Source organism: Octodon degus, unplaced genomic scaffold (assembly GCF_000260255.1).
Source record: "Octodon degus isolate 3935 unplaced genomic scaffold, OctDeg1.0 scaffold00058, whole genome shotgun sequence".
NCBI lineage: Eukaryota > Metazoa > Chordata > Mammalia > Rodentia > Octodontidae > Octodon > Octodon degus.
Window position 1 is genome coordinate 11531797 of NW_004524634.1, and position 16337 is coordinate 11548133.

The following is a 16337-nucleotide window of genomic DNA, read 5'->3' on the forward strand; positions in this document are numbered from 1 at the left end:
AGATATCATGTCTGCATCTTGTACTATGCATAACTACCACAAAGACAACAATATGCATTGTGTTAAATATTGTAACTGTTCTACTAACCTGTTTTGTAACTGTCTCATTGCTATTGCTCAATAAAATTAATGTAAAAAACAACTTTAGGAAGTGAAGCTGAAGTAAGACAGTGTAGATTCAGCTGTGACCGAGCCAGGGTGTAGGACAGATGGGGCAGTGCCCAGCTGCAGGGTCCTGTGTGCTTTCACTCACTCGCTCTACTTATTGGCCACCTCATTTCCAGGATTGATATTCTTAATTTAGTTGTGAAACATGACCCTCACAAGATAGCTGTGTAGGATTTATTAAATAGTACCATCTATGACACTTAAAATTCACTCAAGTATATATTGATGGAAGGACTCCAGAATGCCATCATCGTGCCCCTACAGAATTGAGCTTCCTCTGGCTACAGTGTGGGCATCAGATGTCACAAGAAAAACCAGAGGGCTCAGAGAATACGGGAGAGGACGGCCCAGTCTCCTTAGGCCAGAGCTCTCCCATCCCCATACGCCTTTCTGGTCCTTGGTAGAGATTTCATAAGTAATTCATGAAAAATGAATCGTTAACCTACTTTTATTATATTGTTGTCAGTGAGTGCGGCTTCAGCCAGGAAAGTTAGGGGCTGCTTCACAATGGGGCTTAGGCAGGTGTGTTTTGCCTAGTCTGTCTGGCTGTTCTCCATGAGATCTGCCCTCGGAGCCTGGCCAGCCCTGAATGCCTAAGTGTTCAGCAGATATCTGAGAGCAAGGCTTTTGTGTGTTTGGTTTTCTTTATAAAAGACATTTTGTTTTCCTCAATCTTCTAGAAAGAATAAAATATACTTGGTTTTCCTCAACCATAAATACCACATTTGTATACTATGAGTTGTCAAGAGCCTATGTAAGTGCCCCATTTTTTTTTCCTTTTCTGCATCACTTCATCTGTCCTCTATCTTTCTACTGGTAGTAGATGTGTCCATAGTCTAGACCTAAGTGGGACCTTTGACATATTCTATGTCGTGACTCTTAATAAAAACTTGTGTAGGCGAGCACTCAGATCTTCTCAATTCAAATTTTGAACAGAACTAAATCTACTTTTACTCCAATAGACTACATTGCTGGCATTTCTTTTCAAGAGCACTTTATTGAATTTTAAGTTTTGTAATTAATTATAAATTCAAACTGGCACCTGGATTCTTCAGAGAAAACCAATGAGAAGATAAATTACATGTAACACAACAAAATAAATATTATGAATTGGGCTAACTAATCACCAGTAGGAAGCCTGGTACAGAAACGTATACGAAGTCAAGATTTAAATCCCTCCTAGATAATTATTTTCTTCTTCCTTGGAACCAGTTTTTATAACCTGAGAAAAGATTTACATCACAAATAAGCAACAGGAACAAGTGAACTGCCGGGAGCATCCTTTCAGTAATGCTATTGATGGCCAAGTTAAGATGATTATAAATCTATTAGAAAGTGAGGCGCTGCTGATTTGTTGTTTTAAGAAATTTCAGGGGAAGATTTTCATTAAACTATAAAATGTTTTAAGTGGGCCATTCCATACCGTAAAATATAACTTGACTTCAGTGCCTAAAAGCCTCACACACAGCATCATCTTTTCAACTGTTTCACCTTATTTCCTTGAGGATTTTTAGGTTCTGGGTAGAAGTCTGAAATGACTGATGCTGAGATGTTACACCTTGGTTTTACTTTATCTTTTCTACCATTTTTATTAATGCATGTCTACAGCACACAGTATCTACATTCCTCAGGTACCCAACACATTTTAAATCCCTTTTTAAATCCCCTGTCCTGCCCTTTATCCCCCTGATACTTTACTACCAAGAAGAAAAAAGCAAAGCAGGATTTTCATAAAAGCTAGGAATGGAGACTTCATTTGGTGTGGAGTCTAGACCGAGTCCCATCACCACCACCGCTTTGTAACAGCCTCCCTTTTTTCCTCCAACTCTTTTTTTACTAAAAAGTGGCACCCATTTGGTAAGTTGAGTGGCACTGCCACACCGATGGGGGCAATGCTTGCTGCTGTCCACCTCACTGGCTTCCACACACTGTGCTCTTCTGTGCTCAGTGGCACTTGACAAGGAACTCAAGCACGTCCCTTTGTGATGACGTCAAACTTAAAGCTACAGCTCTGTAGTTCAGAGTGGTTTGAATCTGTGGCTTTTTCCAGCCATTTTTTAGTTTAGTTTAGTTTAGTTTAGTTTAGTTTAGTTTAGTTTAGTTTTTATGGCAGAACCAGAGATTAAACTCAGGCCCTTGCACTTGCCAGGCAAGCACTTATTCTGCTGAGCTATCTCCCTGGCCCCTGAGCTATCTCCCCCAGCCCCCAGCCTTTTTTTTTTTAATTCAATTTTATTTCTGAATTGCCAAGCCAAAGTATGTTTATGGGTACTCTTCTTTGATTTGCACAAATCTGCAAGGGCTAACCTGAATTATTCCAGATAGTCCCTGTATTTCTCATGCTGTTTCCGGAGACACCTCCTCTCCACCTTGTCTCTCTCAAGAGCCTGTACTGGTTAGGGCTTCATTTCCTGGCTTAGGAACATGTAATTTTGCACAATAAAGCATCCATTGTGCCTGATTCACTCAGGACTGTGTCCTCAGCTATTTCCACTGATGCAGTTATATCCAAAAATGCTACCTGACAGTTCCTTAGTGGATTATGTTACCACAGAACTCTTAATTATAATTGAGTCCACAGGTATTTTGCCCAAGAAGGTTATCAACTGTGGAAATTTTCAGGCCATTTTCAAGTTAAGATCATTTTCAAGGAGAGGAGGACAGCTTAATACCTCTCAGATACTTTAAACATTTATAACAGCACTTCGGTGAAATTCATAGTTCAAGGCCAGAGCCACTCTGGTTTCTTTCTTTCTTCTTTTTGCAGTACCAGGGATTGAACTCAGGACCTTGCACTTGTTAAGCGGGTACTTATTCTCTTGAGCTGACTCCCCTGGCCCTCCAGAGCCACTCTGGAAAATTTCAGTGAGATGGTTTGTAGGAGTGTAGAAGCTCAGCTCATTGGCAAAGCACCCGGCCTCCTGACAGTCTGTCCACCCCCATTCCAATCCAGTTTATGCCACCACCAAGTGACAGCAAAGCTTGCGAGCCCCTGGCTTCCAGAGGAGCAGTATTTCTGCTTTCTACTGCATAGCGAAGTGGAGACTCAGCTTCAGACCATAGCCCCTTTGGCCCACCTCAAGAGCTATCAGGAGGGCTTGTTGAAGATCCTGTCTGAAATCTGCAGTAGCCCAGAAATTTCTCTAGGTGGTGGAAGGTGCCTCTGCCCCTGAAGATTTCTATAATTTGTTTTAAATTTTCATGTTTTCCTTGAATATATTTTCTCTAATGTTTCTGCTTTAAATTAGAATCCTTTATTTTCAGAAATATTAATGTAAAGTACAGGATTGTAGTATGCTTTAAAAGTTTGGTAATTATTGTCTTTTGCATTGAAAAATCCTGAGTAAATCTTTCAAAAATGTATTTTATGTATTTGGTACAGGGTCTCACTATGCAGCTTGGACTCATAGTGATGCCTGTGTTTCAGTTACCCCAGAGCTGGGATTAAAGGCATGTGCCACCATGCCTGGTCTTGGTGGCCAGCTCGGCATAATCAGGGTGCAGCTGATATGTGGTACTTGGAATTGAATTGAACCAGGCAGGCCTTAGGCCACAGAGCTATCTCCATAACCCCTGCGTAAATATTTAGCAAGACTATAAGTGATCATTATGGACATACATATTCTTATGAATTTTATCGATGATCACTTATGACAAGTTTTATAATATTGAGTGCTATCCACTTACTAACACTTTGGCTTTTAACACTTTAGGTGGAGGAGGCCCTGGAAGCTGTGAAAAATGCTACAAATGAACAAGACCTGGCAAACCGCTTTAAAGAATTTGGGAAAGAGATGGTGAAGCTTAACTATGTAGCAGCAAGAAGACAACAGGTGGGAAAGATTTTGGAAATACTAGGGGAGAAAATGGGTGAGTTTAAACAACCTTGTAGCTTTGTAGGTCTGAGTTATGAACAATTTCATCTGCTTGCTTTCAAATTTCCAGAGACTGTTCCTCACTTGGGCCAGTGAGAGATCCATGTGGGGCCTCAGGTACAACTGGCCCCCACTCTATGTAGCTCATGGGTCACCTGTTGTCACCGATGAGCACTGCTCTACCAGGCCCACACACTTTCTCTACTGTAGGAACAGTTCCAAGTCAAATTTAAAAAAAAAAAAAATCAAAACATGGTGTTTTTCTGTGGTCATTCTCTGGACACTTCGTGTCCCTTTGCCCTCTCCGAGCCCTGTAGCTCTGACCATACACATAGACCCAGTATATGCACCACGTGGAGTAAGCTTATGAAAGAAAGGAGGAAAGCAAGGAAAAATGAGAGGAAATGTGGAGTGGGGTGGAGGGAAAGAAAGAAGAAAGGGAAGGAAGGAAGGGTTCTTTGATGCATAGAATCACTTAAATGCAGACGGGTTACCTGGGATCTCCTCTGTGCATTGATTTTAGCTAGTCTCATTAAAATTTAGCCTTCAGAGTGTCCAAGACAGAAAGGTCTGGTGATTCCTAGGGACGTCTTCAGCAGAAAGTGCAGTCAGCAAACATTTGTTGAATGTTCACTCTGAAAGCTGAAGTGATGTCATGATTTCAGAAGGCCTTTACATGGAAACACAGACAGTGTGGTCGTAAACATGATTTTAATGGATGCGCTTATTTTAAGAACTTTTTCTAAGTCAACAGTTCTTCACTCAGCAGAATCTTAGGTGCTAGCCCACCTGTAATATGACTAAGAGGAATGTTGTTCTAAAGCACAGATGAGAGGCCTAGAATCCCTTGGGCTCATTCCTACAATTGAAAGAAAGACTGAATCTGCAACTCAGTGAACCAAGGGGAGGCCAGGAAGCAATGTGGGAGGCAGGATGCTCAGGGCTGAACAGCGCTTTGGGTTTTACCATAAGTTGATCCATTCCATGCTCAGTGTCAGCATCTCGTAATTATATCTTAGTGTTATTCTTCCTGTGCTGCATACATGGTGGTGGAGTGGGAGAGGAGGAGCCAGGGTGAGAGGCTGAAGCGACGTAGGTTTAAGATGGTATGGTTTTTGTGCTGGTCAGCTTCATCCTTTCTAGGATCACGCACAAATTTAAAATTAGAGAAATTAATATGGCTCCCAGTTATGAAATCCTTAGTCCATGGCCACCTGGAATGAAAGAAGTGACATGGTAGCAAGGCATGGGGAGGGGAAGCTTCTGGGAGGAGAAGGGTAGTCAGGGAATAAGGGCACAGGTCTCACAGCCAGGGGTGCAGCTCTGCTAGCCTGGCCAGCCTCCTAGCAGACACTCAGTTATGCAGTCAGCTGTGGGCTCATCTACCCTTGCCTGCACTGTCCCCCCAATCTAGTCACTGTCAGAAGCCCCAAGGCCTACTTATGAGCACATGAGAATTTGGGGGTGGGATCATTTTATATAGAAACTATAATACTCTCCCCAGTTCAGCAGCAGTTAAGAAGAAGAAAATATAAGGAATGTGTTGAAAATAGAATAGAAAGGCTCTGCTGTTGAACTGGACCTGTGAGGTAAGAGAATGACAGTGAGCAGGTTAGTTCTAAGGTTCTGATTTGAGTTAGTAGTTTCAAGGGCAGGGATTTACTGAGATGGAGAAGACAAAAACCAGTCCAATTGGTGTTACAAAGCAGTGTTGCCTATATAGGTGTGTGGGTTTTGAGATGCTTATAATACATCCACGGTGAAAAGCCAGAAAGGGAGCTTTTCCCTGGAGGTAGAAGCACAGGCCATCAGCATGCTGCTGACATTGAAGCCATGAGAATGTGAGTATTCATGAGATTATCCCTAAGTGGTGTTTATGTTCATTTCTTCAATACCATGTGTCTAATCAATTGTTAATTATGAGTACTTTAGTGACATTTAGGAAAATCATGGAATGAAAAATAGAAAAAGAAAAGAAAGCTTAACACCATACCATTCATTAAAGGTGGTGCTAAAAATTTTATTTATTGCCCTGTATTTGTTAATCTGTAAATTTTGGCATATTTAGTACAATACTATATGTACAAGTATAAAAACTGCAGAGTACTTTTTCATTTGTGTTAAAAATTTATCTATTTGCTACCTCTTTGAAATTAATCTTAATAGCCCCATAAATAGTCTGTTATATGCACATTTTGCTGGTTAACCCACTCTGTGTAATTCATCATCTAGCATTTTTTCCAATTCTTTTGTTATGATTAAAGACTATTTTTTGCTGACACCTTCATGAAGAAATTTTCAAACTTCCATATTCACATGTTTTTAAAGTGTGCATGAGAGTGGGATTTCTGGGCCGGGTATTCAGATGGAGATGAGGGCCCCGTGGCTTCCTAGGGAAGCCAAGTACTTCCGGGCCACGGACCTTGCCAAACATGGAAAATACTTCCAGAGATTTATTACCTACTTTATTATTTTTTATCTTCAGGACTCAAACTAAATAATCACAGTTAAGAGGCTGTGTTAGCTGATGTAGCTCTATTAGTGTTTTAAGGAAAGAAGATAGGCCAGGCATGGCAGCTCACCCCCGCTATCCCAGCACTCAAGGGGCTGATGCAGGGAGACTGTCATGAGTTCAAGGCATGAGGATTGTCATGAGTTCAATCCTGAACTACATAGCAAGGCCTTGTCTCCCAAAAAAAAAAAGGATTGATATCCTAATTAATAATTTTTTATCAGTTGGTCCAGAGTATTCTATATATCAGATATGCTTATCTCAGAATGATTTTGACCCACAGAAGAGACAATGTCATTCACTTTTTCAAGGTCATCATCAATCACATGAGCATCAGGAAGAGAACCCCGGTGATTCAAACCACTTTCCTGATGCCTCTCTTCCTGCAGATCCCTCTAGCATCCTGCATGCCTCAAAGAGGGCAGTGCTGTACCCCACATTTCCAAAAATGATAGAAATATATTAAGATGCTCTCTACAAGGATTAAAGTACAGGGCCTCCCTAATGGTATCATTTTGACATCCTGATCTAGGAAAACAAATCAGCTTTAGCCTGTTGTTTTCTATTCTTTAAACTCAATGATTGATTTGCCATTAGAGACAGTTCCAAAAAGAAAAAGAAATTCCTGTTCTGAAAATAATAAGGAAGTGGTGGTTCACTGAGCAAAAATAAAAATCAGAAAGATGTTTCCGTGTGTTGAATTATAATTAAATATGAAGCAAGCAAAGTCTCAGAAGACTGAATATTCAAGTTGTCTTACCTTGTTCAAGGATTTTGCATTCTTTCAACTACATTTATTGAGTGCCTCCTACAGGCCAGTGTGCTAATGCTTCCAGAGCCCAGGAACTAGGTAGTCACATCTCCCCACTGTCATCAGCGATCCAGTATAAGAGGGAAATGTGCTGGAATAACTCAACGCAGCATAGGACTGGATTGGTGACTATTAAGGAAAGGAGCTACTTACAGGCACAGATAGGAGAGGACGGAGCTCAGTGATTTGGGTGGGAGTGAGCTCTAGGACACTGCGATAGTTGAAGAGAACACTAGCAGGTGACTGTGTAGGGTGGACATGGAAAGCATAGGCGTTGCTCGTAGGTAGTAAATGCAAACTTCTGGCAGCTAGAGAACATGAGGAAGATCAGGTGGTTTCTAAGAGCCTCAAAGGTCTCTTACAGCCGCTGGCTTGCAAACTTCATGTGTGCTTCTCTGTTGTCACACACAGGAGCTGAAAGATCCGCACTGTAGGGATGAAATGGCAGCCGCCCGCGGGGCTCTGAAGAAGAACGCCACCATGCTGTACACCGCCTCCCAAGCCTTCCTCCGCCACCCGGACGTGGCCGCCACGAGAGCCAACCGTGACTACGTGTTCAAACAAGTCCAGGAGGCCATTGCTGGCATCTCCAATGCTGCCCAAGCTACCTCGCCCACCGATGAAGCCAAGGGCCACACGGGCATCGGCGAGCTGGCCGCGGCCCTGAATGAGTTTGACGTAAGCATCGGGGTGATGCGTGCAGGGGTGTGTGCTCGCGCTGGAAGGATGCACTAGGGGTAGAAGGACCTCCCAAGAATATGCTCTGATTTATTTTGATGGTAAGATAAGCTGTAAAGATATGTTCCTGATTTTAAGAATCTAGACTATCAGCAGGTACTAATTTACTTGGTTTTAGGTAGGAGAGATACCTTGCAATCTTTCAGGTAACCTTCTTTATTATTAAAGAGACAAATGTCATAGATAACCGAGGTGTAGATTACTTTTATATCGTCCCTGGGTAGAAAAACTGCCTTCAATTTCTTCACTTTAAACTACTGACAGACTCACCAGTTACTCCGAGAGCCCGCATAAGCAAACGGTCTTCATTAGAACAGCCACACTCAGGAGAGCCTGTGGCCCCCCGCGGAAGACCCACTCGCTTGCAGTGCTGCTCCGGTGCTGTGTCCCCGGCAGGGATGCATAGGAGGACAGCTCCTGCACCTGCGCCATCACAAAGGCATCCGCGTGAGCAGAGAGTCACGAGGCACGAGCAGCCCATAGTGACACTTCCACCTCCTTGACCCAGAGTGAGCCCCTCTGGGGGTTCCCTTACCTCTGATCAAGGGCAAACTCATGCGTGCTTTGAGAGCTATAGAAATTTACATATAACCAAAATCTTCTCTCTAAGGTATTGTCTCCTGAAGTGGAGATGAGGGTAGCTGGATGTACTGCACATGATGTAAGGGATGAAGCAGAATTTAGAGGAGGAAACTTACATTGCTTTATGGCTTTACGGATAGATTATATGTTTGTTTTGGGGTGTGCTGACATGAATTTTTGGCAGGAAAAGGCCAGCCGACCTCTGAAAAAGATCTGAAATAAAGCAGTGATTACTAAAGGCAACAAGATGCATGATACAGTAGAGGAATAACTATAGCACATTATACACAGAGTTCTTTGCAGTATGTATAAAATATCTCTTTTGTCGTTAATATGTACGTCTACTCAGACTATGTGCTATTTCCTAAGGCTTTTTGGAGAGATTAATATAATGATTTGAAAGCATTCACCAATAATATGAGGACTTAGTCTTATATCATATTCACATTTCAGTGGACAATGGCAAATCCATAAAAAATGAAGCTTACTTTGCACAGAATAACCATAAAAAGTCACTATATTCCCATAATGCAAAAAATACCATGAGTATAAACATTATTGAAAAAAAATAACAAAAATGATTTATTAACTTTAATTTTATTTTAAATTACTCATATATGCTAGAAACAAGCTTGATATAGATGTGAAGAACCTGAAAGAAAAGCATGTTACTGTACTGAGGGACAAGTTTCGTTCACTACTACTATTGTAAAGTAAGAGAGGAAAACTTTTGGCCTCATCAATTTTTATAGTACTCAGGCCAACCAAAGGGAGGGTGACTATCCTAAGAGTGTTCTTTTACAACTAAGTAGAATGATGAAAATTTTTTGTCTTTAAAAACTAAATCAAGTGAAAAATGAGTGATCCCGTAGTTTCAGAAAAAGGGAGCAGATTCTGGACTGGGGAGATAGCTCAGCAGTCTAAGCGCCTGCCCGGCAAACTGAAGGACCCGGGTTCTATCCAGTGCTGAATCACATACCTGTAATCCCAGCATAAGGGAGGCTGAGATAGGAGGATCACTGGAGTCCGAGCTGCGTTGCAAGACCCTGTACCAAGTAAATGAGTAAATAAATAAGACCAGAAAAAAAAGAGAGTGAGTAGATCCTGTACCCAGATACTAAAATCAAATCCAGATACATTCATTTTAAAACTGTATTTGACAAAAAATGACCCCTCTATCAAAGGTTAGAAAATTACAAGCCATCTCAGATGCAAAATCATTTTCAAAATACTGTGTTAGAAATTAAGAATGTATGTATTATTCAGTCTGGACACAATTGTATTACTTTCATAGTCATGAACTTTTGGCAGCAAATGATAATAAAGCACGAAGAGCTGAACAAGAGCGTAGCACAAACTACACGAGGACCCAGACCCTTCCGCTGCTGCCATCTTCTGTCCAAAAGTATGACAGCTCCAGCTTCCTGTTTTCTGTTTCGGGATGGCTTTCATTACCAGCATTTACCCCTGATGAATTTAACCCCTGAAGCGTTACTGCACTGTTGCAGGAGGTTGAGACTTACAAAATCAAACTTGAACTCATCCGAGAAAAATCTATTAGCCCACTATGTCAGCATTTATTGAATTTTATTGCAGTGTTGCTTCATGGTAAACAAATAAGATTTTAGAAAGTTAACGTATGAATACTATACAACTATTGTAGGCATATCAACTAATTTACTAATTATATTTTACTACTTTACACTTTGTACATTAATTTTAATATTTATTTGCTAAATAGATTATATATTAACATGACCATAGTTTTATATTAGCTAAGTATTCATTAAGTAACACTTTATTATTAAATATAGTTTTGTCCTTAAGCTATTTATAGCTCATAAATCATTATGTAATATTTAATTTTTTATTTAAATTGAAAAGGTAACCAATATGAACACTTAAAGGTGTTTCAGTTGAAACTAGAGACAAAAATTCCTTTGGTGTGGCTTCCTAAAAATTTCATTAGTAAGTAAAATTTAATGTTAGTTCTTCTCCAAAAGTAAATATTGACTTTTTAAAAAAAGTATTTATTTATTAATTTCTTGATTTGGTAAAGGCTCTTGCTAGGAAGCTCAGAGTTGTAATAATCCTCCTGTCTCAGCCTCCCCAGACCTGGGATTATAGGAATGCGCCAGTACACCTTGTTTCTGGGACCATCACAACATGCAGTACCTGGGTTCGAACTCATGTCCTTGTACTTCCCAGGCAGGCACTTAAACTACTAAGCTGTCTCCCCAGCCCAACATTTAAAAGTATTTATCAAGTTGTATGTTTTCTATCATGACTTACTTTAGCAAACCTAGATCCCTCAATATTTGAAAATTTCTTGTCAAAAATAATACATTATATTAAAATAATATAATAATTCTTTATATTTTATGGAAGAATTATAAGTTTATTCCCTTTAATTGGATGATGCAAATTTGGTTCATTTTTGTTCCTCAGAAATATTAACTGTAAATTCATAGGCATCTGCCTTATATTTTGGATCCTATTTTCTCATTATTCACCGTCCCTCAGCTATCATCACAAAATTTCTAATACGATCAACTTAGACAGTGGAAAGGTTTATTTTGGTTTGTGATTTGGGGTTTTCAGTCATGGCCAGTTTTCCCCATTGCTCTTGCACCTGCGACAAGACCGTGTGCCACAGCAGGAGCACATGGCAGCACCAGCGGTCTCTGCATGGTGACCCGGAAGTGAAAAGGAGGGGGAGAGATGGGAGGGCAGGACTCCACATGCCCAGACACCTCCCAGCAAGCTTCCACCACTTCCCAAAGGTACCGTAGACTGAAAACAAAGCCTTTACCACAGAGGTCTTGGGGGAGGCTTAATCAAACATAGTGCAGATGATAAAACAAATTCTTGCTTCCTGTGTGTAATTTTGGTAGATGATTTCTGACTAATACTTGATCTAATGGCTTCACAATTTTATGAAAAATAGGTAAGATGTCTTTAAGGTGCCAAATTAAAAGGAGCAATGAAAACACAAAATATATTTGCATAATCAGTAGAGCTGCCATGCTCTAAAATTGAATTTGATGCACACACTCTATTAAGAGCTATAAATGTATCAGTCTTAGTTTTATAGGTGGGTGCATAAGGCCGTAGCTTCAATTTTCAGTTGATGAGAACAAGATAGAAGTACTGTGTTTTTTAATGTTCATTTGTCTAAACTATCAGATTGAATTCTAGCTGTGTAGTTAGAACTGTGGTTCAAGCCTTGGTGACCTGTTTTCCAGCATAATCAATGTACTGATTAATGAATCACAAGGATGAGGGGGAGTGCTGAAATTGTCAGGAGTGTCAAATGATATTACAAAAGAGGACTGCAAATCGATGGAAAAATAATCATCTTTTTGAAGTGTGCCAACTCGAGGTGGCTGAGTTTTACCTAGTGAAATTATGACTATGGCATATTGCAGCAATTATTAAACAAGAGTATGACCTCTCAGAAATAAATCCTATTAGAATGTCAATTTGGGCTGCCAGAAAACTCAAGGGTGAGAGAAAATATTAAAGCCACTCCTGAAGAATTTTCTTTTACTCAGTAAAGAAAATATCTCATTCTTTTGCAGATAGATAATGATACTTCAGAAAAATAGAAATTAATACCAGTCATGATCTTCTCTTTATAAACTATATTCAATCAGTGGTACCACAATTTAAAAAAAAAAACAAAACTATAACTGTAAAAGTAGGTGTTGACATTATTCATGAAGCAATCTTTGTAACTTAAAATTATTTTCCTTTCAGTAAATACTGTTTTCTTTCAAACCTTAAAATAAGTAGTATGAGAAGCACATCGAACTCTAATCTTTATAGCCATGGCTTTGCTTTCTAATTCTTCCACTTGACCTGAACGTTTATTTTTTGCTAAGTGTCTTCTTACCAAAAGAAGATTTAGATTTTTCCAGACTTGTTCCATCTGATTTGTTTCATATCTCCAGAAAAACATACTTCAATTTAGAGCCTAAAAGGAAAAGAAAGTGCTTCAGTATTTCCCTCTGAATATTCTTATGTGCTCTTGGATGAGTTCTTTAACAGTAGATTACAGAGGTGGCCTCTTCTGACTGCCCACTGCTGAGGCTCTGACCTCTGCTCTTCATCTGGGCTGGTCCACAGCCCTCCATGTGGTGGTGTCTAGCAGCCCCTCACACTCACAAAATCTGTAGGTTTCTACTTCCTAGCTTCAAGTGCTTGGACTTCAGGAAAGCGGACCTGATTGCATCACTGATGACTTTTCTTATTTTGATTTACTGCTGACATCACCTACAAAGCCTTAAATATCTCTAGTTGAAAAGTAAGACAGTCTATTCTGTCGCCATAGAGCTAACACCTCATGTTGACCTCCAGAGTCCATAGAAGTTGTCCTTCCTGCTTGTATGTTTGTACACACACTTCCATCTTTTTAGATATTTCCTCCTTTTTTATTTTTTGTCCTTACTTTTTTTTTTACTTGATGGAACTGTAGCTCTCTCTCTTTTTATTTATTTATTTATTTATTTATTTATTTTTGCATTTTAGGGAAGGGTCTACAGGGTGTTCAGGGTCTCACTACTAGATTAGACTTGTAGCGATTCTCCTGTTCACAGCCTCCCAAGAGGTAGGATTGCAGGTGAGTGCCACCACGCCCAGTCTCAATTGCCTTCTCAGCGCTCCCTGGGACTCTCTTTCTGTGGTATTCAGTGGACAGAGTTCCTAAGATGTTAGCATAAACAGTGAAGGTGTTTACATCACAAAGCACTGGGAACAAAAAGAATATCACTGGAAAGACTGAAGCTCACCTCTATAATGAGCTCACTGCTCATTATTAAGCTCAATGCTATAATGGAAAAACTGTCCTATAGAAGTGGCTCCAGGATACTGTCCTCATGATACCCGCAAGAGTATTGCAAGTGTGCGCTTCCTTCAATAAACAGAGACATGCATAAGAGAATTGGAAGATTTGGGTTCAGGGCCAGGAGATCAGGCGGTGGGACTCTTTTGCTGCATCCATGCAGGCCCTGTGCCCCTTAAGGGATGCAGAAGAGAGGCTGCTGGATCTCTGAGGGAATTCACAACTTCAGACTGGAGTTTGCAACTCTGGGGTGGAAAGCCCATTTCAGTAGGACACTAGAAAGCTGTGTAGATAAGTCAAAGCAGAAACTCAAATATTCTATCTGAGAAATTTTCCAGAGAAAAATCTGAAGTCAGATATTTTGAATAGGGGAATATCATCTCATTTTTTTAAATTTTTATTTTGGTGGAATCAGGGATTGAACTCAGGTCCTTGCACGTGCCAGGGAAGTGCTTATTCCACTGAGCCATCTCCCTGGCCCTCATCTCAGTTTTTGTTGCAGAGGTAGAAAGGAAACTTCCCTGGAAGCTTGGCTTCCTGGAGCCAGAGTGCTGGCTGGCTAGGGGTTTGAAGAGGCTCTTCTGACTCGGGGTTTCTGCAACAACAGGAAGAGATGAATGCTCTTTGGAAAAGGGAATTTTCCCTGGGCATTTCATTTGGCCCCGCTTCTCCACTCTAGCTTTCCTTTTCACTGTGGACTAAGAAGATTTACTCCTAGTCTGACCTCTTTTGTCAGTCTGCAAAGTCACTCTGAGGGTAGACAGCTGGGAGGCCCCGCATTAGGTTATGAAAGTATAAGCTTCACTAGTTTCATTCTAATTAAGGTACATTACATTAGAATGAGGGTGGAGAAAGAAGAGGCGAGAGTCCTCTCAAAGTACAGGAATCACATTGATGGGCAAAATGCAAGATGCAGCTGAAGAAAGCAATTAGAAATCGAGGACAAACACATAAAAAAGAAAGCCAGGAAGGGAACTCTTCAACTATTTCCTCAGGGAAACTCAAGATCCCTTTTTCAGGCCTGATGAAGTCTCAAGGAGCAAAGTTAAGGATTTTTTATCAAAGTTCATATTCATGTTTCACACAAGTACAGTTTTTACTATGCATATTTGTTTTCTTTAGTGTTTTTGTTAGTACTCCTTAAAAGCTATCTCACTGCTTCTCAATTAAGAGGTTGCCACTGACTGGACACTAGAAGTGCGTTAGATTTTAACCTATTGCATGTGGATATGTGAGTGCATGAGTGTGTGTGTGTGTGTGTGTGTGTGTGTGTGTGTGTGTGTCGGGAAGAAGATTGGGAAAAATGGTAGAGGGTGAAGTCAAGGAAGAATTCCTGGAGGAGATGGATGGTATGTGAGCGACGTCTAATGATGTAATGGATAAATGTTAATATGACCAGGTAACAGTGAGGATGTCTCTCAAGCAGAAAGCACCACCAGATGCAGGGGTTGGAGGGTGGAGAAAGCACACACTTCAGTGCAGGAGCACTTCAGAGGACAAGGAGGAATCAGGCCAAGTAAGTGGGCAGCAAGCAGATCCTGAAGAGCTCTGTGGATCTGGCAAGAAGGTGGCCTTCGTTTGAAGGTCAGCCTGGAGGTGGCTGGTGAGCTTAGCAGAGAATGACGGGGATCAGATTTCTGTCAGTGAGGATCCCTGTGCCTGCAGGATGAAGAGAATTTGAAAGAGACAAACCTGCAGCGTAGGGTGAAAATCATGAATGATTCAAGGACATGATTGGAGGCAGAATAGGAAGAAGTAGATGGATTTGGGTGACCCTGAAGGAGTAAAATCAACAGGCCTTGAGGGACTGTGCCTTTTGTTGTCATATTTTGAAAGCATTTTGTGGAGGCAACTTTAATTAATTACTAAAGCCAAGTATTTTTGTAATCTCAATTATGAAATCTTAATAACATTCAGTACTTAGTAGAATATAAATTTTTGCATAATAAAGCTTTCTTGCATTGTTTTTTTTTTTTCTGGCCTTAATTTACTTACACATATATCATTGATTATTAAATGCCTGGAAATTTATACAGCTATCATGCATTTTTCAAAATCTTAAAACAGATGTTATACATAGGATTTTTTTTCTCTTCATTAGGCTAAACTATTGGCTTCACCAAGGTCTTATTATGTGAAGATTATACTTATTCTATTTAATGGCTTTAAAAAAGATAAACTTTGTATTTCAAAATTGGAGAGAAGATCCAACATTCAGTCTGGTATAGCAAAAACAAGGGATTGGTGTGTCCCGCAGGTCTCAGTCTTCTCCCAGGGGAGCTTTTTCTGAAGCTGTTCTTCTGCACTCTGCAAATTAAACTCTCCCGAAATGTCTCTGAAAGTCTTGTGTGTCTGCAAAGAGCCAGCTGCGTCATAACATTAGCATACACTGACATCTGGTGGCCAAACAAGGGAAGGAAACACTGGAGTCCTGTAAACACGCAGCACAATCTCCTTGTGTCCTGTGGAACCTGAACACCAGGGCGACAAATGCGGGCAGCAGAGGGGCGCCGTCAGAAGATGCGCGGTTCGCTGTTGCACCCTTTTGTACACTAGTGGTGTGAGTAGCAAACTTCATTAATCCTTCGGGGCAGTGTTTACAGCCCTGGGACAGTGGCGAAGATGGATACAGAGCCCATGAGTTTGTAGGAAGAGAAGAGGAGGGGAATTGAGGATGTTCCTGCTGGCTGATTCGGGGGCCAGGCAGCCCTGTACCTGGGCGGGAATGTCCCAGTCCCTCTGAGCTCTACCACTGCCCTCTGCAGGGTGCCTTCCACTGGCAACCTCACCTACACCCCAGAAGCCCCC

General features: G+C 40.8%; 1 protein-coding gene across 2 annotated transcripts in view; it reads left to right on the top strand.

Moving 5' to 3' along the window:
- Positions 1–16337, top strand: part of Ctnna2 (catenin alpha 2) — a 1043423-nt gene that overhangs the window by 200994 nt on the left and 826092 nt on the right. For both annotated transcript variants that reach the window (XM_004634143.2, XM_004634144.3), the window contains exons 4-5: positions 3882–4001; positions 7778–8044. In XM_004634143.2, the coding sequence (XP_004634200.1) occupies positions 3882–4001; positions 7778–8044 (387 nt within the window). The remainder of the gene's footprint in view (positions 1–3881; positions 4002–7777; positions 8045–16337) is intronic.